This window comes from Sus scrofa, chromosome 10, assembly GCF_054392235.1.
Source record: "Sus scrofa isolate SSC_HxYL_T2T_F1_AM1 chromosome 10, Sscrofa_HxYL_maternal_Yorkshire_Landrace_v2.0, whole genome shotgun sequence".
NCBI lineage: Eukaryota > Metazoa > Chordata > Mammalia > Artiodactyla > Suidae > Sus > Sus scrofa.
Genome location: NC_139392.1, coordinates 21,975,295 through 22,002,259, shown reverse-complemented (window position 1 = coordinate 22,002,259; position 26,965 = coordinate 21,975,295). Strand labels below are relative to the sequence as shown.

Sequence of the window (26,965 nt, the reverse complement as noted above, 5' to 3'; positions counted from 1 at the left end):
GGCTACAGCTCTGATGAGACCCCTAGCCTGGGAACCTCCATATACCTCGGGAGCAGCCCAAGAAAGGCAAAAAAAAAAAAAAGACAAAAAAAATATTAATGTAGAAAACATGTGACAAACAAAAACTAACCTCAGGTCCTGAATGTAGAGTCAGAAAACTTTCCACAGCAGTCAGTGTACCTGAAAGAGGAGGAAAATGGTAAAAGTAAAATCGAATAAAAATCTGTTCACCTGGAAAAATAATAATAAGCTATTCCTATTCATTTAGGGAACATTTTTGTTAAACCTACAGCTGATAGAATCAGTATTATTAGGTTATTGTAAAAAGACTTATGAAGCAGCTAAAGCCAGAAAAAGACTACCTGCCACTGACAAAATCTTTTCTGGGATTCAAACTCACAAGGCTAACAATCTCTTCCAATAATGCAAGAATTTCAGTTCATTTATTCTAGAAGGCTCTCAGTTCTCAAAACTGCATCTATGGCAATTATTCTATTTTCCAATCTGAGAGCTTTCAAGAAGACTCACTGGTGGTGATTTACAATGGATATACAGATGTACCAAAATGCGCCTTTGTGCTGGCAAATGAAATACTTAGAATAGAGCTGTTTAAATAAAATTATAATGAGTAAAACATAAAAACAGAAAACCAAGGCCAGAAAAAAGGGGAGGAATCAGTGATATGAACCACGAGGACTAGTATATATGTATAGTGGTTAAGTATTTAACTAATCTTTGAGCTTACTGAGAGCAGGAAGACAAAAGAAAAACATAATGGGCTAGCTAATTCTCAATATCTGATAAAATATATCAGTTTCTTAGAAGACAGTATTCCTAGTTTTTCTTTTTTCTTTTTCTTTTTTTCGGCCACACTTGCGGCATATGGAGGTTCCCAAGCTAGGCGTCGAATTGGAGCTACAGCTGCCTGCCAGTCTACACCACAGCCACAGCAATGCCAGATCCAAGCTGCGTCTGCGACCTACACCACAGCTCATGGCAACACCAGATCCTTAACCCACTGAGTGAGGCCAAGGATTGAACCTGCGACCTCAAGGTTCCTAGTCAGATTCGTTTCCACTGCGCCACAAGAGGAACTCCAACCGAGTATTAATTCCAACAGAGAGTTAAAGAGGGGGGGCCTCAGAAAGGCGACCCTGAGTAAGGTAACTAATGATCATGTCATTAACAATGACGTTAAAGCAGAAAAGAACTGAAGCCACATAAACATCCCTTGTCCAGCACTGACAAAAGCCAAGACTACATCATTAGAGTCTAACTTACTGGAAATGATTCTGAGGGTTGGGAAGAGAATGTGGCCTTGACATATGGCTCTGTGATCTGACCCTACATACAGAAAGAACATGCCCCACACTAAAGCAGTGTGTATAAAATGTGAACCACCTGCATCAAATATGAGATGAAGTATTTGTCAAAATGCTGCCTCTTACATTTTAGTATATTAAAAAAAAAAAAGCTTTAAAACAAATCTTAGGAGCTCCCACTGTGGCTCAGTGGAAACGAATTCGATTAGGATACATGAGCATGCAGGTTCAATCCCTGGCCTTGCTCAGTGGGTTAAGGATCCGGTGTTGCCTTGAGCTGTGGTGTAGGTCACAGACGCAGCTCGGATCTGTCATTGCTGTGGGCTGTGGTGGAGGCACAGGGGGCAACCCGAAACAAAAAAGCAAAAAAAAAAAAGAAACCAACAAGTACAGGGACACTGCAAAGAAAAGAAAGGGCACTGCAAGGACCCTTTCCAGGAGGCCAAACAGCCTCCTCTCCACCTGACTCCATAGCCTCCTCCTCCTCCTCAAGAAGAGCAGATGTGTTTCAGTTCTGGGCCCTCCTCGACCAACCACGTCAAACTGCTGAAGCAATGCAGTGCCAAGGAACAAACAAGGGCTTTCAAGGCAGTAAGACCCAAGTCCACATCCTAATTCCCTCATCTACCAGCTATGTGAATCGGTTTACAAACCACTTACATGAACGACTCTACTGATACGACACACAGGTTAAACACATAAAATGGAAATACAGTTGCGATTAAAATGAACACAAGTCAAAGCTCTATTTTCTTTGTGTACTCAATGGATCAGATCCGGTGATTTTGACACATCACCGTCTGAAACGCATTGAGAGATTTTGGCCTTTCTCTTGGTTATTCTACCTCCAAATATCTCAGGCTGGTCAGGAGTCCACTGGGTTCGAATCACCTGGGCCGCTCGTTCAACATGCCGGTTACTCAGTCCCACCCCAACCCCCTCCAGTCAAACCTTGGCTGGGGGAGACTCCAGACACCTGCGTGTTCCAGGAGCCTCACGGGGGATTCTGACGTGGACAACTGCCCCCACAGCCGCTGCCCACCCTTCTCCCTGGAAATTCTTACCTACCCCTTCCATTTCAACTCCAACAGGTCTCCCGGGGACTTTCAACCTCTATCTCCAGATCTGCTGACCGGTGAGGCTGCCTTACCTGTGGCTCCCGGTATAAACTCAGGACTTCACACAGACCTTCCCGGGCCACCCGTCTAACAAGAGACTGATGTGCCCATCTCCTTATCTGCTCTCCCTGTTCTAGAGTTCAGAGCACTGGTCATTTACCGACTGTCAAAACCTTACTGGTCTCCCTCAACAGACAGCAAGCTCCACGAGCGATTTTGTTTTATTCCCATGACGTCTCCAGACTACGGCCGTATACGGGTAACAACCAATAAACACTGAATCAAGGAATGACTCCTTTTTGAATCTCTTTCTTTGTACATGTACTTAACATCTGTCCTGGTACAGTAATCCCAAATGTAATGTAAAGACAAATAAAAAGTACATTCGGGGCACAGGGTCAAACTGTTTTACTTAAGGGGCATGCAGTACAAAAAAACAAAGTTTGGCCGTTACAGCTGTCACCATTAAATTCAACCAGCACACCCCTGGAGTCTCTCTCGCTCTCAGGAGACTTTGCTTATATCCATGTGCTCCTTATGAGAGGGAAACACGTCCCAAGTGGAGTTAAGGCCCTGAATCAGGTCTTCTGCCCCCTGCCCTTGTGCTTCTCTGGAACAGGAACTACCACATTCTGCTAGACATGAACAGATTCCTTGTTCCAATACAAAGAAGTGCTGATTACTTACTGGTCTGACACAATTGAGGATCACCGCTGCCTGTGCAGCCATTTCATCAAGGGAGGCTGGATTAGTGACAGCACAAACTATCATTCCAACTTCAGACGGCAGTGTCGGTCTTCCTAAAATCAGAAATAAACTGTGTTAAGCAAATCCGGATATAGCAGTGAAATCTCCCAAATCTTCTCTTCCTAGTAACCAGTGACGGCAAACTTACTGCACATACTGAAAGCAGACTCTCCCTCTAAAACGAAAGATAAAACTGTTCCTAGCAGAAAAAAGGAAACTACCAGGAGGGAAACAGAGGTGATGCTAAGAGTGACTACAAAAACCACCACTAACCTTTCAAAGGACGTCTAACATCAGGAATGCGAAAACGCCGCAAAGAGAAGATTTTACAACTGTTCAGATACTTTGTCGATGACTGCGCGGACTTCCAATCCACAAAGAATTATATTATAAAAGTAGATTCTCATCAACCATTCAACAGTTACGTCTGACAAGAAGAGTGTGAGAGAGAGGATGGTCGTGAACAACCTCCACACGGCAAACAGGGACTCAGGTGAAAAGCCGTCTAGGCACGAACACGCAGGTTCCCGATTAAGCAGATAATGGGAATACACTGAATCCATACCCTAAGGAAGGCAGGCTTCAGGGCTCAAGGTGCACTCCCGGCCAAAACTTGACCTGAGCACCACAAACAGATAACTAGACAACACACGTGTTCAACAGGAAAAAGAAATGCAAGAGCCTATTTTAAGAGTGAAAGTCCTTCTCTTGGAAAAATAAAGACAGACCGAAAAGCTCTTTGGTCAAGATTCTGTATTTCCTAGGGGCAGCAGGAAGAGTTGTCGGAGAGTCTAGGCTACACGGTAGCTTCTGTACAACCAAACAGGGGACAATTCCCACCATAAACAGGACCCTGGATGCAATTCCAAGGAAGTGAGATGCAGGTTAAAGAGAAACACAAAGGATGACCAGAACTCCACCAGGGGCTATCTGTCTGTACCAGGGGACAATGGGTGGAAATTTAACAGCCAAGTTTCAAGACCACTGACTCCTAAATCAGAGGTCTCCTCCTTCCCCCCTTCCCCCTCCCCCCCATCACAAGGGTGGGGTCTCTGTGTCCCTCTCTTCCCCACACCTCTCTCCCCAGCACTTAGACTGGGATCTGCCATAAACAAAGACCACTCAGTTAAAAACATATGAATGAAACAAGAATAAGTAAACTGCCAAGCCAGAAACACCTAAAAATGGCTCTGGGTGAAGACTGGGACTGCTGAAGAATTCTCACCAGCAAAAAATCAATGCCACAGCAATGTTACCAGTGAAACTCTTAAGCTTTCTCTTCCATCTCCAAAACACAAGGCACAGGAAGAGCACAAACCATCCCGGGACACCAGTGCTCTCTCTGCTTGTGTATCCACAGAAATACCAAAAGACCACCAGGAGCCCCCGGGGCTCTAGAAGGGGACAGGGCAGAGAAGGGAGACATTCAAGTTCCTGATTATTTCCCCTGCGAGGATCCTCCTGCCAAAGGAGAAATCCAAGGAGCTGATTCTTTCTTTTCTTTTTTCTTTTTTTTTTAGTTTAAGGAATGAAACAAAGGTCTGGCAAGATCTGAAGCTTCTGCTCTCCTCCTCCTGGCCTCCCGCAGGGCTTGGGGAGCACGAGGGCGAGCGAAATGCTCATTTCACGGGACTAGAACCCTCGCCCTGAGAAGGGGGCTCGGGGGAGAGAGTGGCGCTGGCAGCAGGGGAACCCCAGTTGGCTGAGCTCCCCCCCCCCACGCGCGCGCCCCCTTTACCCAGCTTCAGGGCCGACCGCTCCAGCACTCGCTGCAGCTTCTCCCTGCAACTGCCCGCCACAGCCCAGGGCAGGAGGGTGCTCCGCTTGGGGGACACCTGCTCCCGAGCCACCTCCTCCGTCACGAACTCGCCGGGGAAGCCAGACACGCTGAACACCACCGAGTGGAAAGGCCTCTGCTGAGTCGCAGCCATGACCCTCCGCAGCACATACGCTACGCCTGGAACCGACTGCGTCCTGGGTTCCTGCGCCTCAGGCGGCTGCCTCAGAACCGGAGGAACTAACCGCCTCCGTTGTGGCCCACGCAAGGGGGGGCCGCCGCCTCCGCTGTGGCCCAAGCAAGGGCCGCCACCGCCGCCTCCACGGTGGTCCAAGCAAGGGCCGCCGCCGCCGCCTCCACGGTGGTCCAAGCAAGGGCCGCCGCCGCCGCCGCCTCCACGGTGGTCCAAGCAAGGGCCGCCGACGCCAACTTCGACGCCGCGACCTCCCGCAGCGCGCGCTGCTGCCCGCACAGCTGAGCGCTGCGCTCCCAAAGCCCCGCCCACGCCCCGCCGCCCCTGGAGCTCGCGCAGCCGCACTGGCCACGCCCCTCACGCCCGCGAGGCTGCTGAGCCGCCGCCTAGGGGCTCTTCCCCGAGTTGCTGCCTCCCCTGTCCTGACTCCCGTGGGCCGCCCTGCCTCCGGGGCTAGCGGGAGCTGAGGGCGGTCTGCCGGGCCGTCGCTGGTCAGGCACAGCTCTGACGGCTCCAGGCATCACATCCTCTCGCTCTTCCCAAGGCTGGTGCAAGAGGGGGGCGCTGCGCAGAGTTGGGACATCAATTCTGATTACTGAGAGCGCTGCCCTCACGGAGAACCCTTTTTAAAATTTTCGGAACAGGTTGTTTAAGGGGTGCCTTGGGACCCCTGGAGAGGTGGACGGTGGGGGGGGCGTGGTCTCCATTGATCACTTCGTCCTCCCTGACCCCACTCTGCCTCCCCCTCTGCCTCAGGTGCCTCCTCTACCACTTGGCCTAGTGATCAAGGTTAATGTTCTAAAGAGGGAGGAGGGAGGTCTGGACAGATGTGATTTTAGCCAAGGGGGAGACACACAACCAGGCACGCATTTTGGCAGAAGGTTGCTGCTTTAGCGACAAGGAGCTGATGTCTCGCTTCATCTCTTCTCCACATACGAGAGGATGTAAGAAACTGGGCTCATAAAATCTTCTCCTCAAAATATCTTTTGCAAAAAAATGTTTTTGTCTTTTTAGAGCCGCACCCGTGGCACGTGGAGTTTCCCAGGCTAGGAGTCGAATTGGAGCTGGAGCTGTCGGCCTACACCACAGCCACAGCAACACAGGATCTGAGCCACTTCTGCGACCTACACCACAGCTCACTGCCAACTGGCAAAAGCCAAACAGCTCTTCACCCTTCAACACTGAAAAAGATAGGGATAGAGTTGGAGAATTACACAGGCAGCTGTAGAAATCCCAGAAGTGGACCATAAATAGAGAGGGAAACCTAGAGCACTTTGGGAGACCTTGGGTAGTTAATAACCACTTGACAAAGCCATCAGAAGGTCATGGAACAAAGCAGCCTTGCTTAAGTCTAAAACCATAAATAACAGCATGAGATGTGCCTCAGGTCATTAAGGGAACGATAAAATGAAGCCTGCGTTCTGGAGTTCCCACCGTGGCACAGTGGTTAATGAATCTGACTAGGAACCATGAGGTTGTAGGTTCGATCCCTGGCCTTGCTCAGTGGGTTAAGGATCCAGCGTTGCTGTGAGCTGTGGTGTAGGCTACAGATGAGGCTCGAATCCTGTGTTGCTGTGGCTCTGGCGTAGGCCAGTGGCTACCGCTCTGATTGGACCCCTAGCCTGGGAACTTCCATACACCGTAGGAGCAGCCCTGGAAAAGGCAAAAAGACAAAAAAAAAAAAAAAAAAATGAGGCCTGTGTCCAAGTTCAGCAAAATAATGATCCCCAGGACCAAGGACAGGAAGTAAGGGAAAGATGACATCCCACAGCCAGAGACCCTTATTTTATGGACACCTGAGGTGATTCAACATATTCTAGCATCTGTCACCACCCTTCTGCTGATTTGAATAAGGGCTGTGACAGTCCTAGTTTGACCTCATAGGCTCAAATACACTCTTACCCAATATGAAGGAGGAGCTAGTGATGTCAGCCTGAGGTCTACTCAAAGAATGAGGAGACAGCAGTCTTTTCTCCCTCCCCGCGGATAATAAAACTGTAGCCCCCCTCATCCTTGGGGCGGAGCCTCCTTGCCTGCCTGCCTGCTTGTATCTCTCACAAGTGTCCTATCTTACTAAATCTACTTCTTGCCTATCCCTTTGTCTCTTGCTGAATTCCCTCTGTGCTGAATCACAAAGAACCTGAGCCTCAGTAAGTCCAGACACCAGGTGAGTGATTCTGATTGAAAAACGGTGGGTCCAAGTCCCAATCAGGGTTTAGTTAGGCTGGGTTTGAGTTAGAGGTGTTTTGGTTTCAAAACTATGGAGCCTTAGGAGGATCAGGTACCAGCACAGAAGCCTCATTGAGCTCTTATCTTCAGCAAACGTGACATTCCTGCTGAGGCTCATGGGAGGCCAGCACACCATCTATAAAGAGGATCGTATCGATATTTTTGCACGGCTATCTCTCTTTTCTAGTGCATACGCTGCTTTTAAAAACATATTCCTGGGAAGTTCCTGTTGTGGCTCAGCAGAAACAAATTTGACTAGTATCTATGAGGGTGCAGGTTCAATCCCTGGCCTCCATCAGTGGGTTAAAGATCCTGCATTGCCATGAGCTGTGCTGTTGGTCGCAGATGTGTTTTGGATCTGGCATTTCGGTGGCTGTGGCATAGGCCAGTGGCTATGGCTCTGATTCAACCCCTGGCCTGGGAACCTCCATATGCCACAGGCACTGCATTAAAAAATTAAAAAAAAAAAAAAAAGGCAGGGTCACTGATTTCAGGGAGTGGGGTGGTGTCGAGTGGGGAGAGAGTCCTGGGAAACTTTGACATAGGCTTATCCCCGACTGCAATGCCTTTCAGTGCACCGAGAGGGAGAGGGTGAAGGAAGTCACACTGGCAAGTGCCCCAGGCCAGTGGGACAGGGGGGCCGTATTAGGAAACAGTAGGAAAAGCAGAGCGTTGGTGTCAGAGCACATGGCCACCAGATAGTGCCAGACACCAGCAGAGACCCTCTGCAGCTTGCTGGCTGCGCCTTCAGGCTCAGAGATGGGGTTGGAGACAGGTTGGTTGAACCCCTTGGAGGTGCCCAGGGCCTTGCACCTGGGTACATGGAGCCTCTGAACCTCTGGCTCACTTTACCTCAACTCAGAGAGGGGACATAGTTCCACTTTCACACCTGAGGTTCGATTCCTGTCTGGTTGGGCGGCCCAGTGGCTAGAGAGTTGGGCAGGCTGTCTGGGGGCTCTGAGTGCCCTTCGATGGTTTGGAGGCAGCATTCTTGGTCCAGATGTACCTGGCTTGAATCCTGGCTGTGCAGCTTTCTCAAATCAGGCTGGCGTGGAGTTTGGCTTCTGGTCGTGAGCGCAGTGTATCTGTGTGGTAGTACTTTGGGGCAGGCTGTGCTCATCCCTGTGCCCTTTCTCTCCAGAGAGCTCCACACTCTCCTTCTTCCTTCTCCATCTGAGCCTCTTCCTCCTCTGTGGCATCCTCGTTAGAAGGAAGCTACCTGAATCCAGGTCATGTGGATACAAGCTGGGTGGTCCTTGATTTCAGTCTGGGTCCCAGGTCTGAAGGGTGCTGATGATTCAAAGCCTGCTCACTTGACTTAAAAAGCGGGGTTGCTGATTTCAGGGTGTAGGGTGGTGTCAGGTGGGGTGAGAGCCCCGGCCGACTTTGCAACTGGCATTCATTTCAGGGCACTGAGAGGAGCAGGTACCTCACACCGGCAGGTGCCCCAGGCCAGTGCAGACCAAGGTTCTGCTGTGGGAGGCAGAGGGAACTCCGTACGTCCGGTCTCTGTTGATCTCGGGGCCTGGGGCTCTATCACTGTACTTCACACCTTATTGGAGTTTCCTTTTGCTTCAGCCAACAGCTCTTCTTTTAGCTCTGAGACCAGGGACCCAAGTCGTCTTCGGCTTAGCAACTTCAGAGGGGAAAACACCACAGCGGAGTTCCGCTCAGTAGGCCACCCACCCAAGTCCTAGCCCCCTTCCGCCCTCTCCCGGCAGCAGGTGGAACCCAGCTGCTCCCAGGAACCCTCTCCCCCTGGATCCCAGCTGCGTGCTCTTCCCTACCTGCAGCCTCCTCATCCTGGCGGCAGTCGGTGCGCTCCGCCACCGAGTCTGTAGAAACACACCGCGGGGAAGCGAGGCGTGAGAAGGAGTGGCCCTCCCGTTTCCCCGGCTTCCCCGAGGTGACGGCGGGTCACACAGCATCACCCGGGTTTTTCCTCCAGGTGCCCAGGCCTTCCCTCTGCTCCAGGGACTGAGGCCCGCCAACACAACGTGAGCACAGATGCCAACATTCGGGCATCTCATACCTGCTCCCCCTCCTTAGGAACATAGGCGACGAACATCTTTACACCAATTTCTTTCTCTTTTGCAATTGCACACTCACCCGCCCCACCCTCCAAGCAGCAGGCCTAACCCAAGTGTCCCGGGAACCCTCTCCCACTGGCTCCTACCTGAGAGCTGTTCTTACCTCGATCACTTTCTGCGAGGTTGCTGTCAGCGAGGTCGCTCTCACACACACTCTCCAAGCTCCAAGCTGCAGAAACACAGACATGAGGAATCGAGGTGTTAGCGACCGTCCCCCACTCGGACCCCTACTTAGGGTTGACTGCGGCCACACAGCACCGCCCTGGCTTGTCCTCCGTGTGCTCAGAACTTCCCCGTGCGTGCTCTATGGCCTCAGAAGCATCAATAAAACACTGGCCACAGTGGCAAACCGTCCGAGATCGTGGGCTGCTGAGGGATGGCGCTTTACACGCACGCCTCCCTTCTAGGAGTCCCTCCGGAGGCCTCAGCCCCAGCGTGACACACCTGAAAGTCCAGCTGCACGGACACCCTTGCGTGCTGGCTCGGGGGAGTGAACCCTTGGCTGCTTTCTTCTGTTCACTGCCAGAGGCAGACCTAACTACTGGCTGAATTCAATGAAGCATAAATGGCTCCCTCTGGACAGCGGCTGCCACGCTGTGGACAGCAGCTCTACAGAAACACTGAGGAGACGGGTACCCCTGCCCGTGAGGTTCCTCTCCAAAGCACACATAAAGAAAACTCATACACCTCAACAGCAACAGCAAAGAAACAAGCCAGGAGTTCCCGTCGGGGCGTCGGGGCGCAGCGGAAACAAATCCGACCGGAACCACGAGCTTGCGGGGCTGATCCCTGGCCTCGCCGAGGGGGTTAAGGATCCAGCGTTGCCGCCAGCTCTGGTGTCGGTCGCAGACACGGCTGGAGCAAAGGCCTCCCCCCCAGCACTGCCGGTGCGAACGTACACCGGTACAACCACTACCGAAGGCACCACGGAGGGGCCTCCCAAAACGGAACGCAGCACAGCATGCGACCCAGCAAGCCGAGCGAGCGCCCTGGAAGATACCACGACACACGTATCCAGGAAAGAGACACATGCCCCTGTGTGTGTATGGCGGCACCACTCACAACAGCCAGGACAGGGACGCCACCTCATGTCCACAGGCACAGGGATGGATCACGACCATGTGGTCCACATACACGAGGGAATTCACGACTCAGCCAGAAAATCCAAGAAGAAACCAATGCCATTCAAAACCATAGGGCTGGATCGAGACATTCTCATACAAAGCGAAGTACGTGACAAAGAGAGAGATCTCACTTAGATGTGGAGTCTAAACCATGGCACAAAGGACCCTGTCCACAAAACCCACGGACACAGAGAACAGACTTGTGGCTTTCGTGAAGGGCACGGACTGGGCGTTTCAAACTGCCATGAGACCCGAGTCTTTTCTCAAATTTAGGAAAATATGTGAGGCCGTCAGCCTACTCGGAGCATTAAGATATACCTTAGACTTATGGCAAGCCTGTATAACAGACCTATGCCTTGGCAGACTGAGGAGACTGGTGGCACTGAAGTTAAAGACGGAGATAATATGTTCAGTCAAAATGAACCACCCATCTGAGGGAACAGCCTTTAGGTCAGTATCAACATACCTCCTGAACAACAATTCAGGTTCCCCATCGTCAATTCCTTGAGCAGTGAAAGGGAGAGCCTCCCAGCTGTGGCCGAACGCTCTCCTCTCTACTCTCAGACTGGCAGTTGGACCACAAGGCTCCGTGGGCATCATTCCATTGCCGTAGCAACTGGTCAAGGCCTGGAACTTTCAGAGGGAAGGCAACTCTGCCCCCTCTGGGCCCACCTGCTCTATATAGCTGAGTGGCCGTTTCCCTGGACAGGGTCAACATTGTACTTCAAAACTGCATCCTGAAGTCAAGCAGTATTACTCTCTGTTTTGAAAAGACATTATTTGACGTCCCCAAATATAATGGATATTCAACATTTAGGGGAAAGGCAAAAAACCTAATATATTCAGATTTAAAATGGCTCCCATTTTTGGATGGATATACTATTTCCACTCATTTCTAGCAGTTGAGGCACCAGACATTTTTACATTCCATAGGTAACATTTGTTCAGAAGAAAGAGGGTAGTTATAGAAATTAAATTGTAAAAGGCCACACGCTAAGCATATGCTCATCAAATTGTAAAATTCTTCACTCACTGACCACGTGTAGAATTTTTCTCTGGATGCAACAATCTGTACACTTGATTATCTTCCCATTGGTTCTTCACTAACAGTGTCCCTGTCATTGTATACGTACAAAACTTACTATGCCTGAACAGTTAGGAAACAAAGACTCACCCTACTTTCAACAGAGGGGTGTCTTAAAACAGGTATCTCATGATTTTCCAAGCAACAAACTTTAGGTAACTCAAAGCTCTAGGATTAAATGTATTCTTCTCAAAATTCAACCCCTCATCACACCAGTTCCTGGGATAGTGTCATGAAATCTGACTCGAAAGCAAAGTGAGCACCAGCCCACATGGAACATGAGACAATTCCAGGAGAAAACTGAGAGCATTGCAATATTTCAAGCCAAGCAGGGAGGGTGTAAGGTATGGGAGGCTGTGAGAGACAACTCTGCCATGGCTGATTCACCCCAAATATCTAAAACTGAGAGACCGAATGCATCACTTTTCAGCCAGGACAACAAGGGAGATGGTGTCCTCTTTTCCTCCCTGTATCTATGAGTCTGTTACTCTTTGGTGTGTTTGTTCATTGGTTCTGGGTATTAGACTGCACAAATCAGGGACATCACACAGTATCTGCCCTGACTTGTCTGACTGTGGCCTTCAGCATAATACTTTCTAAGCTTACCCAAGGTGTAGCCAATGGCAAGAGGCCACTCTCTTTTCTGGCCGAATACCACTGCACTGCACAGGGACACCACATCTTCTTGACTCATCTCTCAGTGGACACAGGCTGCTGCCATATCCTGGCTGGTCTACACGTTATCACTCGCTGTTGTGAAAAGAAGTTATGTGAGAGAGAAAAGGTCTAAAAAATACTTCGGTGGACAGAGCTGGTCCTATCTTTTCAAATTAGGATGTTCGTTTTCGTCAGAAGTCCTAACAATGGATTTGCTGAATCTTATGGTAGTTTTTCCCAGTTTTTTGGGATGAAATTCCATAATTAAGATACACTACTGAAGCTCTCATCAAACAATACATCCTATCTCATTTTACCTCATGCAGTAGCTCATAGCACTATTCCTTTTCTTTTCTATACTACTGGATTCTATACAGGTAGAAAACTTCTCAGGGAACATGTTTGTAAACATGATCCTTAAGCATACTTTGCTGTAAGGAGGAATGAATTCTTCAAATGGACACATATTCAACTTAAACTCATTTAAAAAGCAAACTTCAGGAGTTCCCGTCATGGCTCAGTGCTTAACGAATCCAACTAGGAACCATGAGGTTGCGGGTTCGATCCCTGGCCTTCCTCAGTGGGTTAAGGTTGCGGCATTGCCATGAGCTGTGGTGTAGGTGGCAGACGCTGCTCGGATCCCATGTTGCTGTGGCATAAGCCGGCAGTGACAGCTCCAATTCAACCCCTAGTGTGGGAACCTCCACATGCCATGGGAGCAGCCCAAGAAGTGGAAAAAAAGACAAAAAATTAAAAAATAAAAAATAAAAATAAAAAGCAAACTTCATTGAAACACTATAAGAACCATTTGGGAGTTCCCACTGTGGTGCAATGGGATCAGTGTGGCCTTGGGAGTATTGGGACACATGTTCAATCCCAGGCCTAGCACAGTGGATTAAGAAACTAGCACTGAGCAGTTGCGGCATAGATCGTGACTGCAGCTCAGATCAGATCTGATCCCTAGTTCAGGAAACCCTCATGCCGCTGGGGGGCCAAAAAAAAAAAAAAAGACAGATTTGTCATAATAAAAGTCACTGTAAAAATACAATAAAAAAGTAATTCGGTTAAATACTCTAAAAATGTAAAAACAATTAAACACAAAGAAAAATCAATCTGAGCTACAAAGACGAACACCTAATAATAAGTTCCTCAGTCAGAAAACTAGAGCTGCTCGGAGTTCCCGTCGTGGCACAGTGGTTAACGAATCCGACTAGGAATCATAAGGTTGTGGGTTCGGTCCCTGCCCTTGCTCAGTGGGTTAACGATCCGGCATTGCCGTGAGCTGTGGTGTAGGTCGCAGACGCAGCTCGGATCCTGCGTTGCTGTGGCTCTGGCGTAGGCCAGTGGCTACAGCTCCGATTTGACCCCTAGCCTGGGAACCTCCACATACCTCGGGAGCAGCCCAAGAAATAGCAAAAAGCCAAAAAAAAAAAAGAAAGAAAATAAAAAGAAAACTAGAGCTGCTCACAATCAATCAGACAAAAAGAGCACTGGGTTCCATGGCTACCTAACAATTACTACCTCTGCTCACATTTCTGTAACCCTCTTCACAGTTCTACTTTAAAAATCTCACTTTTAACCTTCATATCCAGTCCAACAGAGGAAAATGTGAACACACAGCCCCCCAACTCTCTGACAAAAGGAAGATGACCTGCTCAGCACTGGAGCTCACTCCCAGGTGTGTCTCCGTGGCTGGGAGCAAAATGGGCTCTGAGAAACAGCCTCCCCTTGCTGCTGACTGAGAGGAACTCCATTCCCACGCTTCTGCTTGGCAAGTGCTGGTGTGTCTATAAGTATGACGGTTGTGGACGTGCTGCTCAGCTGTGGCTGTAGCAACCCTGCCTGAAGCAAGGGAAAGGGGAGAAAGCAACCCAGAGAGGCTGCGAAGCCTTCCTGAGGACCAGGGCCCTCGATCACCTCCCTCAGTCCACGTGGGAGAAAACCCGGCTCTGGAACATGGAGGCACTATGTTCCAAATTACACGTCAGGACACAAGGGCTTTCAAGCACAGAGAACATGAAAAAGTCAGGGCTTCCCATCTGCCATAGCCAGGCACCCTGTGTCCCAGACAGGAGCTTCCCCACCTCCCAGCGAGGAGAGTCGCAGCTGGGCCCCTACCACAACAGGAGGGTTCACACAGACCACAGAGGAGACACCCCTTGAGTGCCTGGCTCTTGTGGCCAAGTGGGATGGTGCCTCTGAGCCCTACAGGACAGCTCCAAAGCATATCCTCTCCTTCAAGACTGGGAGAGATGGCTAATGGACCTAATGCGTAGAAACACACACAGAAAATTAGGCAAAATGAAACACAGGGATATCTTCCTAAAAAAAAAAAGGACAAAATCACAGAAAAAGAACAAAATGAAGTGGAAATAAGCCATCTACCTGATAGAGTCAGAAGTCATGGACATAAAGATGCTTACTGAATTCGGAAGAAGGAATGAACACAAAGAGATCTTCAACAAAGAGATAGGAAGTAGAGGAAAGAACCAAAGAGAAGTTACTAGCGAACTGAAAAACACACCCGGGGGGTTCAACAGTGGACTGGATGAAGGAGAATTAATCAGAGACCTGCCCGACAAAACAATGTAACTCAATCAGATAGAGCAGCAAAACGAAAAAAGAATTTTTGAAAAAATTAGGTTACTTCAACAGACCTATGGGATACCATCAAGCAGAATAACATCTGCATTACAGCGGTGGTTCCAGAAGAAGAGAAAGAACAGGACAGAAAAATTAATTGAAGAAATAATGACTAAAAACTTCCATCATCTGGGAAAGGAAACAGAACTTGCTTGGCTGTGGTGTAGGCTGGCAGCTCCAGCTCCGATTAGACCCCTATTCTGGGACCCTCTGTATGATGTGGGTGTGGGCCTAAAACTAAAACCAAAAAAAGAAGGGTAAAAACCATATGATTACCTCAATAGACACAAAGAAACCCATTTGACAAAATTCAACATCACTCATGTTAAAAACTCTCAACAAAGTGAGCATAAAGGGAATGGGCCGGAGTTCCCGTCGTGGTGCAGTGGTTAACGAATCCGACTAGGAACCATGAGGTTGCGGGTTCGGTCCCTGCCCTTGCTCAGTGGGTTAAGGATCCGGCGTTGCTGTGAGCTGTGGTGCAGGTTGCAGAGGCGGCTTGGATCTGGTGTTGCTGTGGCTCTGGCGAAGGCCAGCAGCTACAGCTCCGATTGGACCCCTAGCCTGGGAACCTCCAAATGCCGCTGGAGCGGCCCTAGAAAAGGCAAAAAGACAAAAAAAATTAAAAAATTAAAAAAATAAAGGGAATGGACCTCAACTTAATAAAGGCCATCAATTGCAAACCCTAGCTAACATGCCACTCAACAGTGACAAGCTAAATGCTTTTTCTCCCCTAAGATGATGATGAAGACAAGGATGTCCACTCTTACCTTTTTTATTCCACATAGGATTTGAAGTCCTGCTAACAATTAGACAAGAAACAGAAATAAAAGGCATTCGAATCATAAATGAAAAAAGTAAAGTTTTCTTTTTTGCAGATTACATGATACTCTAACAGAAAATCCTACAAACTCCAGCAAAAACCTGTTAGAATGAATACATTGTCACGTTTCAGTTTACATAATCAACATACAGATCAGTGGCATTTCTATACAATGATAACAAAACATCAAAAAGAGAAACAGGAGTTCCTGTCATGGCTCAATGGTTAACAAACCCAACTAGTATCCATGAGGACACAGGTTCAATCCCTGGTCTTGCTCAATGGGTGAAAGATCCTGTGTTGCCATGAGCTGTGGCATAGTTGCAGAGGTGGCTCAGATCCCATGTGGCTGTGGTGTAGGCCGGTGGCTACAGCTCCAATTCAACCCCTAACCTGGAAACTTCTACATGCCGCAAGTGCAGCCCCAAAAGCAAACAAAACAAAATAAAAACCCAAGAAGAGAAACAGACAAGGAGTTCCCATTGTGACTCAGTGGTTAACGCATCTGACTAGGGACCATGACATTGCGGGTTTGATCCCTAGCCTCGCTCAGTGGGTTGAGGATCCTGCATTGCTGTGGCTCTGGTGTAGGCCGACAGTACAGCTCCGATTAGACCCCTAGCCTGGGAACCTTCATACGCTGCAAGAGCGGCCATAGAAAAGGCAAAAAGACAAAAAAAGAAATAGAGAAATAGACAAGATGGCAGAGTAGGAGGACTCAAGCTCCTCTCCTCTCATGAAAACACCAAAATTACAACTAAGTGCTGAACAACCATCAGCAAAATAGACTGGAAACTACCAAGAAAAAGATATCCTACACCCAAAGGCAATAAGGAGCCACACTGAGACAGCAGGAGGTGCTCATTCATGATATAAGCAATCCCATACCCTCTGCGTGGGCGGCCCACAGACTGCAAAAGAACTCTATTTCAGAGGCTTTGCCACAGGAGACTTCTGAACCCCACAGCAGGTGCCTAAGCCAGGGAGTCTGGCACGGGAAGGAGGAGCCCCTGGGACACATGACATTGAAGGCCACTGAGGCTTGTGTGCAAGAGCTCCACAGGACTGGGGGAGACAGAAACTCCACTCCCGGAGGCTGCACACAGGCTTTCATGTGCACTGGGTCCCAGGGCTAAGCAGGCACTCAAGAAGAATCTGGGTCAGAATGACCTGGCCGGACATGGAGGGTCTCCTGGGAAAGGAGGGGGTGGCTGGGGCACGCTGTGGGGGCAAGACAGTCTAGGCAGAGGTCCCAGGAATAGCTGTTGGCATGAGCTCTCCTGGAGGTGGCCATTTTGGAAACATCTGGTCCCTCAAATTAGGGCTGAGAAGTCCCAGGCCAAACAACAAACAAGCTGGGAACACAGCCCCACTGATCAACAAACAGATACCTAAAGTGCCCCACATCACACCCAAAGACAAAGGTCCACCCCCTAGAGAGACAAGGCTCAGCTCCACCTACCAGCGGGCAGGCACCTGTCCCTCCCATCAGGAAGCTGGCCACAAGCCCCTCTATCCATTTCACCTACAAGGGGCCAGACACCAGACGCAAGAGAGGCCACACGCCTCAAACAAGATCACCCAAAAAGTATACAAAGTGAAAAGCCAGAGAAATATGAACTAGACGAAGGAACAAGACAACCCCCGCCCCCACCTCCATGCAAAATGACTTTGGAATAATGATAGTGAAGAGGATCCAAGAGCTTAGAAAAAAAACTGGAGGCAAAGATCAACACATTACAAGAAAGACTGAACAAAGACATAGAAGGTTTAAAACAGAAACAAACCAAAAAATCATATTCATGATTCCATCAAAAATAAAGTACCTAGAAATAAATTTAACCAGAAAACGGTAAAGAATTGTACACTGAAAATTATACAATGTTGAGGAAAGAAAGACATAAATGAATGGAAAGATCTTTCATGTTTATGAGTGAATTCATATCATTCAAATGTCCAGGTTACCAAAAGCAACAGAGACTCAGTGCACTCTCTACCAAAATCCCATTGCACATTGCACAGAACTAGGAGAAACCCTTCTAAAATTTGTATGGAACCACAATAGATCCCCATCAGCTACAACCATCTTGAGAAAGAGCAGCAAAGATGGAAGGATTACATTGCTTGATTTCAAACTATACTACAAAGCTATAGATATCAAAACAGATTAGGACTGGCACAAAAACAAAACATACAGACCAGTGAAACAACATTGACAGCCCAGAAGTAAAACCAACACAGACACAGACAATTCATTTCCAACAAAGGAACAGAGAGCATACAATGGACAAGGGACAGTTTCGTCAATCAATGGTGCTGGAAGAACTGCACAGGCACATGCAAAGGAATGGAACTAGACCACTATCTCACCACATCCCCAAATTAAAATGGACTAAAGACTCGAATGGAAGAACTGAAACCATACAATGTCTAGAAAACATAGGTGGTAAGCACACGGACATCTGTCTGCTTACACTTGGATCTGACTTCAAAGGCAAGTGATAGAAAGGGAAAATTAAACAAGCGGAATGGAGTTCCCGTCATGGCACAGTGGTCAACAGATCCAACTAGGGACCATGAGGTTGCGGGTTTGACCCCCTGGCCTTGCTCAGTGGGTTAACGATCCGGCGTTGCCGTGAGCTGTGGTGTAGGTTGCAGATGCGGCTCGGATCCCGTGTTGCTGTGGCTCTGGCGTAGGCCGGTGGCTACAGCTCCGATTCAACCCCTAGCCTGGGAATCTCCATGTGCCACAGGATCGGCCCAAGAAATAGCAACAACAACAACAAAAGACAAAAAAGACAAAAAGACAAAAAAAAGAAAAAGAAAAAGAAAATATTCCATGCAAACGGGGAGCAAACCTCAGTAACTTTAAGAAAATTGAAATCACATCAAACATCTTTTCCAATCGCAACGCTACACGACTGGAAATCAACAACAAGAAAAAAGCTGCAAAAAACACAAACACATGGAGACTAAGCAACATGCTACTAAACAACCAATGGATCACTGAAGAAGTCAAAGAGGAAATTAAAAAAATACCTAGGAGTTCCCGTCATGGCGCAGTGGTTAACGAATCCGACTAGGAACCATGAGGTTGCGGGTTCGGTCCCTGCCCTAGCTCAGTGGGTTAACGATCTGGCGTTGCCGTGAGCTGTGGTGTAGGTTGCAGATGCGGCTCGGATCCCGTGTTGCTGTGGCTCTGGCGTAGGCCGGTGGCTACAGCTCAGATTCAACCCCTAGCCTGGGAACCTCCATATGCTGCGGGAGCGGCCCAAGAAATAGCAACAACAACAACAACAGCAACAACAACAAAAAATACCTAGAAGCAAACGACAATGAAGTTCCAACACTCCAAAACCTATGGGATGTAGCAAAAGCCATTCTAAGAGGAAAGTGTATAGCAATACAAGCCCACCTCAGGAAACAAGAAAAAGCTCAAATAAACAAGATAACTTTATATCTAAAGCAGCTCGAGAGAGAAGAACAGACAAGACCTAAAGTTAGTAGAAGGAAAGAAATCATAAAGATCAGAGCAGAAATCAATGAAATAGAAACCAAGAAACCCATAGAAAAGATCAATGAAACGAAAAGCTGGTTCTTTGAAAAGATCAACAAAATTGAAAAACCCTTAGCCAGACTTATCAAGCAAAAAAGAGAGAGGACTCAAATCAATAACATTAGAAATGAAAAAGAAGAAGTAACAACAGACATCACAGAAATATAAAGGATCATAAGAGACTACTATATGCTACTATATGCCAATAAAACAGAAAACTTAGAAGAAATGGACAAATCCTTAGAAAAGCACCATCTTCCAAGACTAAACCAAGATGAAATAGAAAAGATGAATAGACCCATCACAAGGACTGAAATTGAAACTGTGATTTAAAAACTTCCAACAAACGAAAGTCCAGGACCAGATGGCTTCACAGGCAAATTCTATCAAACATTTAGAGAAGCACTAACACCTCTCCTTCTGAAACTATTTCAAAAAATTGCAGAGGAAGGGATACTCCCAAACTCATTCTATGAGGCCACCATCACCCTGATACCAAAACCAGACAAAGATACCACCAAAAAAGAAAACAACAGGCCAATTTCTCTGATGAACATCGATGCAAAAATCCTCAACAAAATACTAGCAAACCGCATCCAACAATACATTCAAAGGATTGTACGTCATGATCAAGTGGGATTTATCCCAGGGATGCAAGGGTTCTTCACTATCCGCAAATCCATCAGTGTGATATACCACATTAACAAACTGAAGAATCAAAACCATATGATCCTCTCGATAGACTTAGAAAAAGGCTTTGACAAAAGCCAACACCCATTTCTGATAAAAACCCTTCAGAAAGTGGGCAGAGTGGGAACCTACCTCAACATAATAAAGGCCATATATGACAAACCCACAGCAAACATCATTCTCAATGGTGAAAAGCTGAATGAATTCCCGCCAAGATCAGGAACAAGGCAAGGATGTCTGTTCTCACCACTACCCTTCAACACAGTTTTGGAAGTCCTGGCTACAGCAATCAGAGAAGTAAAAGAAATAAAAGGAATCCAAATTTGGAAGGAAGAAGTAAAAAACTATCACTATTTTCAGATGACATGATACTATACCTAGAGAATCCTAAAGACTCTACCAGAAAACTGTTAGAGCTCATCCACGAATTTGGCAAAGTCGCAGGATACAAAATTAATACACATCGACAGCACTCTATACACTAACAATGAAAGATCAGAAAGAGAAATGAGGGCAGCAATCCCGTTTACCATCGCATCCAAAGGAATAAAACACCTAGGAGTAAACCTACCTAAAGAGACAAAAGATCTGTACTCTGAAAACTATAAGACACTGATGAAAAGAAATCAAAGAGGACACAAACAGATGGAAAGATATACCATGCTTGTGGATTGGAAGAGTTCATATTATCAAAATGACTACACTACCTAAGACATCTACAGATTCAATGCAATCCCTATCAAACTACCAAGGACAATTTTCACAGAACTTGAACAAAATATTTTAAAATTTGTTTGCAAGCACAAAAAACCCAGATTAGCCAAAGACATCCTGAAAAAGAAACATGGAGCTGGAGGAATCAGGCTCGCAGACTTCAGGCTACACTACAAAGCAACACTCATCAAAACCATATGGTGCTGGCACAAAGACAGAAAAAGAGATCAGTGCAACAGGAGAGAAAGCCCAGAAGTCAACCCACGCACCTACAGCCAACTCATCTCTGACAAAGGAGGCAAGAATGTACAATGGAGAAAGGACAGTTCAATAAGTGGTGCTGGCAAACCTGGACAGCCACATGGAAAAGAATGAAATGAGAACACTCCCTAACACCATACACAAAAATAAACTCCAAATGGATTAAAGACCTAGATAGAACACCAGACACTATAAAACGCCTAGAGGAAAACATAGGCCAAACACTCTCTGACATAAACGACAGCAACATCTTCTCAGATCCACCTCTCAGAGTATTGACAACAAAAACAAAAATAAACAAATGGGACCTAATCAAACTTAAAAGTTTCTGCACAGCAAAGGAAACCCTAGACAACACAAAAAGACAACCCACAGAATGGGAGAAAATCTTTGCAAATGAATCGACTGACAAGGGATTCATCCCCCAAATTTATTAACACCTTCTGCTGCTCCATACCAAAAAAAAAAACCCACCCAAAAATGGGCAGAAGATCTAAACAGACAGTTCTCCAAAGACGACATACAGATGGCCAAAAAACACATGAAAAGATGTTCAGCATCTCTCATGATTAGAGAAATGCAAATCAAAACCACGATGAGGTACCACCCTACACCAGCCAGAATGGCCATCATCAAAACGTCTACAAACAGTAAGTTCTGGAGAGGGTGTGGAGAAAAAGGCACCCTATGACACTGTTGATGGGACTGTAAATTGGTGCAACCACTGTGGAACACAGTATGGAGAGTCCTCAGAAAACTAAACATGGAACTACCATTTGATCCAGCCATCCCACTCCTGGGCATCTATCCAGAGAAAACCACGACTCGCAAAGACACATGTACTCCGATGTTCATTGCAGCACTCTTTTCAATAGCCAACACATGGAAACAACCGAAATGTCCATCGACAGAGGAGTGGATCAAGAATATGTGGTACATACACACAATGGAATATGACTCAGCCATTAAAAGGAATGAAATCCCGGCATTTTTAGCAACATGGATGGACCTAGAAACTATCATGCTAAGTGAAGTCAGCCATACAATGAGACACCAACATCAAATGCTGTCACTGACATGTGGAATCTGAAAAAAGGACACAATGAACTTCTTTGCAGAACAGATGCTGACTCACAGACATTGAAAAATTTTAGTCTCTGGAGGAGACAGTTTGGGGGGTGGGGGGATGTGCTTGGGTTGTGGGATGGAAATTCTGTGAAATTGGATTGTGATGATCATTATACAACTACAGATGTGATAAATTCATTTGAGTAATAAATATATATATATATATATACACACACACATATATATATACATATATAAAAACAACAAATACTAAAAGAACTTCTCTAGTCAGAAAAGAAAAGGCTGCAACCAGAAACAAAAATACCACAAATGACGAGACTCACCAGTGAAGGCATACATGTAGTAAAGGTAAGAAATCATGCACACAAAATTATGCTACCAAAATCAGAAACTGTGAGAAGAGGAGGGTACAAAGGCAGGATAATGGAGATGCACTTGCAATTAAGAGACCAACAACCTAAAACAATCTCACACATGTATATACACTCATATCAAAACTTCAGAGTGACTGCGAACCAAAAATCTATAACTGACACACAAACAAATAAGAAAAATCAACTCAAATACAACACCAAAGACCATCATCAAACCGCAAGAGGAGAGAACAAGAGAAGAAGGGAAGGAAAAAAGAGCAACAAAAACAAATTTAAAACAATGAATTAAATGGCAACAAGAACATACATATCAATAACTACCTTACATGTTAATGGACCAAATGCCCTAACCAAACGACACAGACTGTCTGAACGGATACAAAAACAAGACTCATATATTTTCTGTCTTCAAGAGGCCCACTTCACTTCTAGGGACACATACAAATTGAAAGTGAGAGGACGGAAGAAAGTATTCCATGCAAACGGGAATCAAAAGAAAGCTGGACTAGCAATACTCATATCAGACAAAATAGACTTTAAAATGAAGACTATTTTAAGAGACAAGGAAGGACACTACAGAATGATCAAAGGATCAATCCAAGAAGATATAACAATTTGAAATACCTATGCACCCAACATAGGTTCACCACAATACATAAGGCAACTGCTAACAACCTTAAAAGGAGAAATCAACAATAACACAATCATAGTGGGGGACTTTAACACCCCACTGACAGCAATGGACAGATCATCCAGACAGAAAATCAATAAGGAAACACAGGCCCTGCATAAAGCATTAGACCAGATGGACTTAATAGATATTTATAGGACATTCCATCCAAAACCAACAGAATACACGTTCTTCTCAAGGGCACACAGAACGTTCTCTAAGGTGGATCACATCCTGGGCTACAAATCAAGCCTTGGTGACTTTAAGAAAATGGAAATCATATCAAGCATCTTTTCCAAGCACAACGCTATACGACTGGAAATCAACAACAAGAAAAAACTGCAAAAAACAAAAATACATGGAGACTCAACAACATGCTACTACTCCACAATCAAATGGATCACTGAATAAATCAAGGAGGAAATTAAAAAATATCTAGAAGCAAATGACAACAAAGACACAACACTCCAAAACCTATGGGATGCAGCAAAAGCAGGTCTAAGAGGAAAGTTTATAGCAATACAAGCTGATCTCAGAAAATACAAAACAACCAGAAAACTATTAACAAAATGTACACACCTATCAATAATTACTTTAAATGTAAATAGATTAAATGCTCTAGTCAAAAGAAATAGAGTGAGTGAATGGATACATAAACAAGACATGTGTGTATATATATATATGTATATATATATATATATATATATATACATACACACACACACATATATAGCCTACAAGAGACTTCAGCTATAAAGACACAGACTGAAAGTAAGGGAATGGAAAAAGGTATTCTAGACAAAGGGAAATGAAAAGAAAGGTGAGGTTAGCAATACTTACATCAGAGAAAACAGACTTTAAAACCAAGACTAGGAGTTCCTGTCATCACGCAGTGGTTAACAAATCCGACTAGGAACCATGAAGTTGCGGGTTTGATCTCTGCCCTTGCTCAGTGGGTTAACAATCTGGCATTGCTGTGAGCTGTGGTGTAGGTTGCCGACGCGACTCGGATCCTGCATTGCTATGGCTCTGGCATAGGCCAGCAGCTACAAATCTGATTGGACCCCTAGCCTGGGAACCTCCATATGCCGCAGGAGCGGCCCAAGAAATGGCGCAGTGGAAAGGAATCCAACTAGTAACCATGAGGTTGCGGGATTCGATCCCCAGACTCACTCAATGGGTTAAGGATCCAGTGTTGCCATGAGCTGTGGTGTAGGTTGCAGATGCGGCTTGGATCTGGTGTTGCTGTGGCTGTGGTGTAGGCCGGTGGCTACAGCTCCCATTAGACCCCTAGCCTGGAAACCTTCATTATGTCGTTTGTGTGGCCCCCAAAACCAAAAAGGTAAATAAAACCAAGGCTGTAACAAGATACAACGATGGATATTACTAATTATAAAGGGAGCAATCCAAAAGGAAGATACCAAAACAACTGTAAAGATATAGGTACCCAACATAGGCGCCCCCAAATACATGAAACAAATCTCAACAAACACACAAGGAGAAATTGATGGTAACACAATTAGACTAAGGGACTTTAACACCTCACTGACATCAATGAACAGATCACCCAAACAGAAAATCAGGATGGAAATACTGACCTTAAATGACACAGAAGACATTGATGAACTCAAGAGATACATATACAAAGCATTTCATCCCAAAGCATCCAAATACACATTCTTTTCAAGTGCACATGGATAGTCTCCAGGGCAGATCACATACTAGGCCACATAACAAGCCTTGGTAAATGTAAGAAAACTGAAATCACATCAAGCATCTTTTCTGACCAGAACACTAGGAGACTCGAAATCAACTCTCAGGGAAAAAACTGCAAAAATCAAACAGGTGGAGGATACACAACATGTTACTAAACAACTAATGGATCACCAAAGAAAGGGAATATCAAAAAATACCTGGAGGCAAAAGAAAATGGAAACACAACCATCCAAAATCTATAGGACGAAAGAAAAGTAATTCTAAGGGGGAAGCTTATAGGAATACAAGCACCCTCGGGAAACAAACAAAAATCTAAAATAAGCAACCTCACTTTGTACCTAAATGAACTAGACAATTAAGAATAAATGAACGCCAAAGTTAGCAGAAGAAAAAAATCACAAGGATCAGAGAAGAAATAAGTGAAACAGATACTCCAACAATGATAGAAAAGATCAATGGAACTAAGACCTGGTTCCTTGGGTACACAAAATTGATAAACTTTAGGCCAGACTCATCAAGAAAGAAAGAGAGAAAATAACTACAATCAGAACTGAAGAAGACATTCCAAGTGACATCACAGAAAGACAAAGTATCATAGAAGATATTAGAAACAATTTTATGTGAATAAAATGGAGAACATAAAAGAAATGGATGAACTTCTAGAAATGTTCAATCTCCCAACACAGATTCAGGAAAAATAGAAAATATGAACAGACTGATTACCAGGAATGAAACTGAATCAATAATTTTAAAACCCCTCAATTCCCAATAAACAAAAGTCCAGCACCAAAGAGTGTCTGTCACAGGTGAATTCTACCAAACATTTAAGGAAGAGTTGAGAGTTCCCTTTGGGGCTCAATGGCTGGGAAACCTGACGAGCATCTATGAGGTAGTGGTTTGATCCATGGCCTCACTTAGTGGGGTTAAGGACCCGGAGTTGCCATGAGCAGTGGTGTGGGTTGCAGACATGGCTCGGATCCCACATTGCTGTGGCTGTGGCAATGGCCGCTGGCTGCAGCTCCAATTGGACCCCTAGCCTGGGAACCTCTATATGCCATGGGTGACGCCCTAAAAAGACAAAAACACAGAAAATAAGTAAATAATAAATATCAAGAAGAGTTTATGCCTATCATTCTCAACTATTCAAAAAAACTGCAGAGGAAGAACTGCTTCCAAAGTCATTTTATGAACCTCCATCTCCCTGACACCAATACCAAAGACATTACCAAAAAAAAAAAAAAAAAGGAAAATTATAGGCCAATGTATCACTGACGAACACAGATGCAAAATGTCCTCAACCAAATATTAACAAACTGAATTTAACAATACATTAAGAGATGAATAACTGATAACCATGAATCAATCATCGTGATACAAATTAAGAAACAGAAGTTTAAAAACTGCATGATCTTCTCGGAGTTTCCACTGTGGCACGGTGGGTTAAGAATCCAAATGCAGCAGCTTGGATTGCTGTGGAGGGATAGGTTCTATCCCCGGCCTGGTGCAGTGGTGTTAAAGGATCTAGCCTTGCTGCAGATTTGGCACAGGTCACAGCTGCAGCCTGGATCCAATCCCTGGCCCGGGAACTTCCATATGTCATGCATATTGCCATAAAAAAAGTCATATGATCATCTCAATGGATGCAGAAAAACTTTTAAGAAAATTCAACATTCATTCATGACAGAAACTCTCAACAAAGTGGGTTTGTTGCGAGGAACATACTTCAACACAATAAAGGCCGTATATGTCAAGCTCACAGCTAACACTCAATGGTGAAAAGGCATTTCCTCCAAGATCACAAATAAGACAAGAGTGCCCATTCCTGCCACTTATGATCAACATAGTACTAGAAGTCCTAGCCACAACAATTAGACAAGAAAAAGTAATAAAAGTAAACTAAATTGGAAAGGAAGACGCAAAACTGCCACTGTCTGTAGAGGTCACAATACTATAGAGAGAAGATCCTAAAGATGCAAAATAAAAAAACCTATTAAAAACTAATAAATGAATTCAGTAGAGTTGCAGGATACAATATAAAGTTAATATACAGAAATCTGCTATATTTCTATACACTCACAACAAACTATT

At 45.8% G+C, this 26,965-nt stretch overlaps 1 protein-coding gene across 11 annotated transcripts in view; it reads right to left on the bottom strand.

Annotated features, from left to right (window-relative positions):
- Positions 1-26,965, bottom strand: part of LOC110258817 (uncharacterized) — a 270,157-nt gene that overhangs the window by 78,942 nt on the left and 164,250 nt on the right. For 6 of the 11 annotated variants that reach the window (XR_014817497.1, XR_014817496.1, XR_014817498.1 and 3 more), the window contains exons 29-32: positions 9,580-9,645; positions 9,174-9,221; positions 3,128-3,240; positions 131-180 (exon numbers count right to left, since the gene is read on the bottom strand). Coding sequence is in view for 8 of the 11 variants with exons in the window: in XM_084979328.1 (XP_084835454.1) it covers positions 172-180; positions 3,128-3,240; positions 9,174-9,221; positions 9,580-9,645 (236 nt within the window). In the remaining 3 variants the exon portion in view is untranslated. Of the gene's footprint in view, positions 1-130; positions 181-2,827; positions 3,241-8,275; positions 9,023-9,173; positions 9,222-9,579; positions 9,646-26,965 lie in introns of those variants that run through there. The other 5 variants (XM_084979323.1, XM_084979322.1, XM_084979325.1 and 2 more) reach the window with 4 other exon arrangements.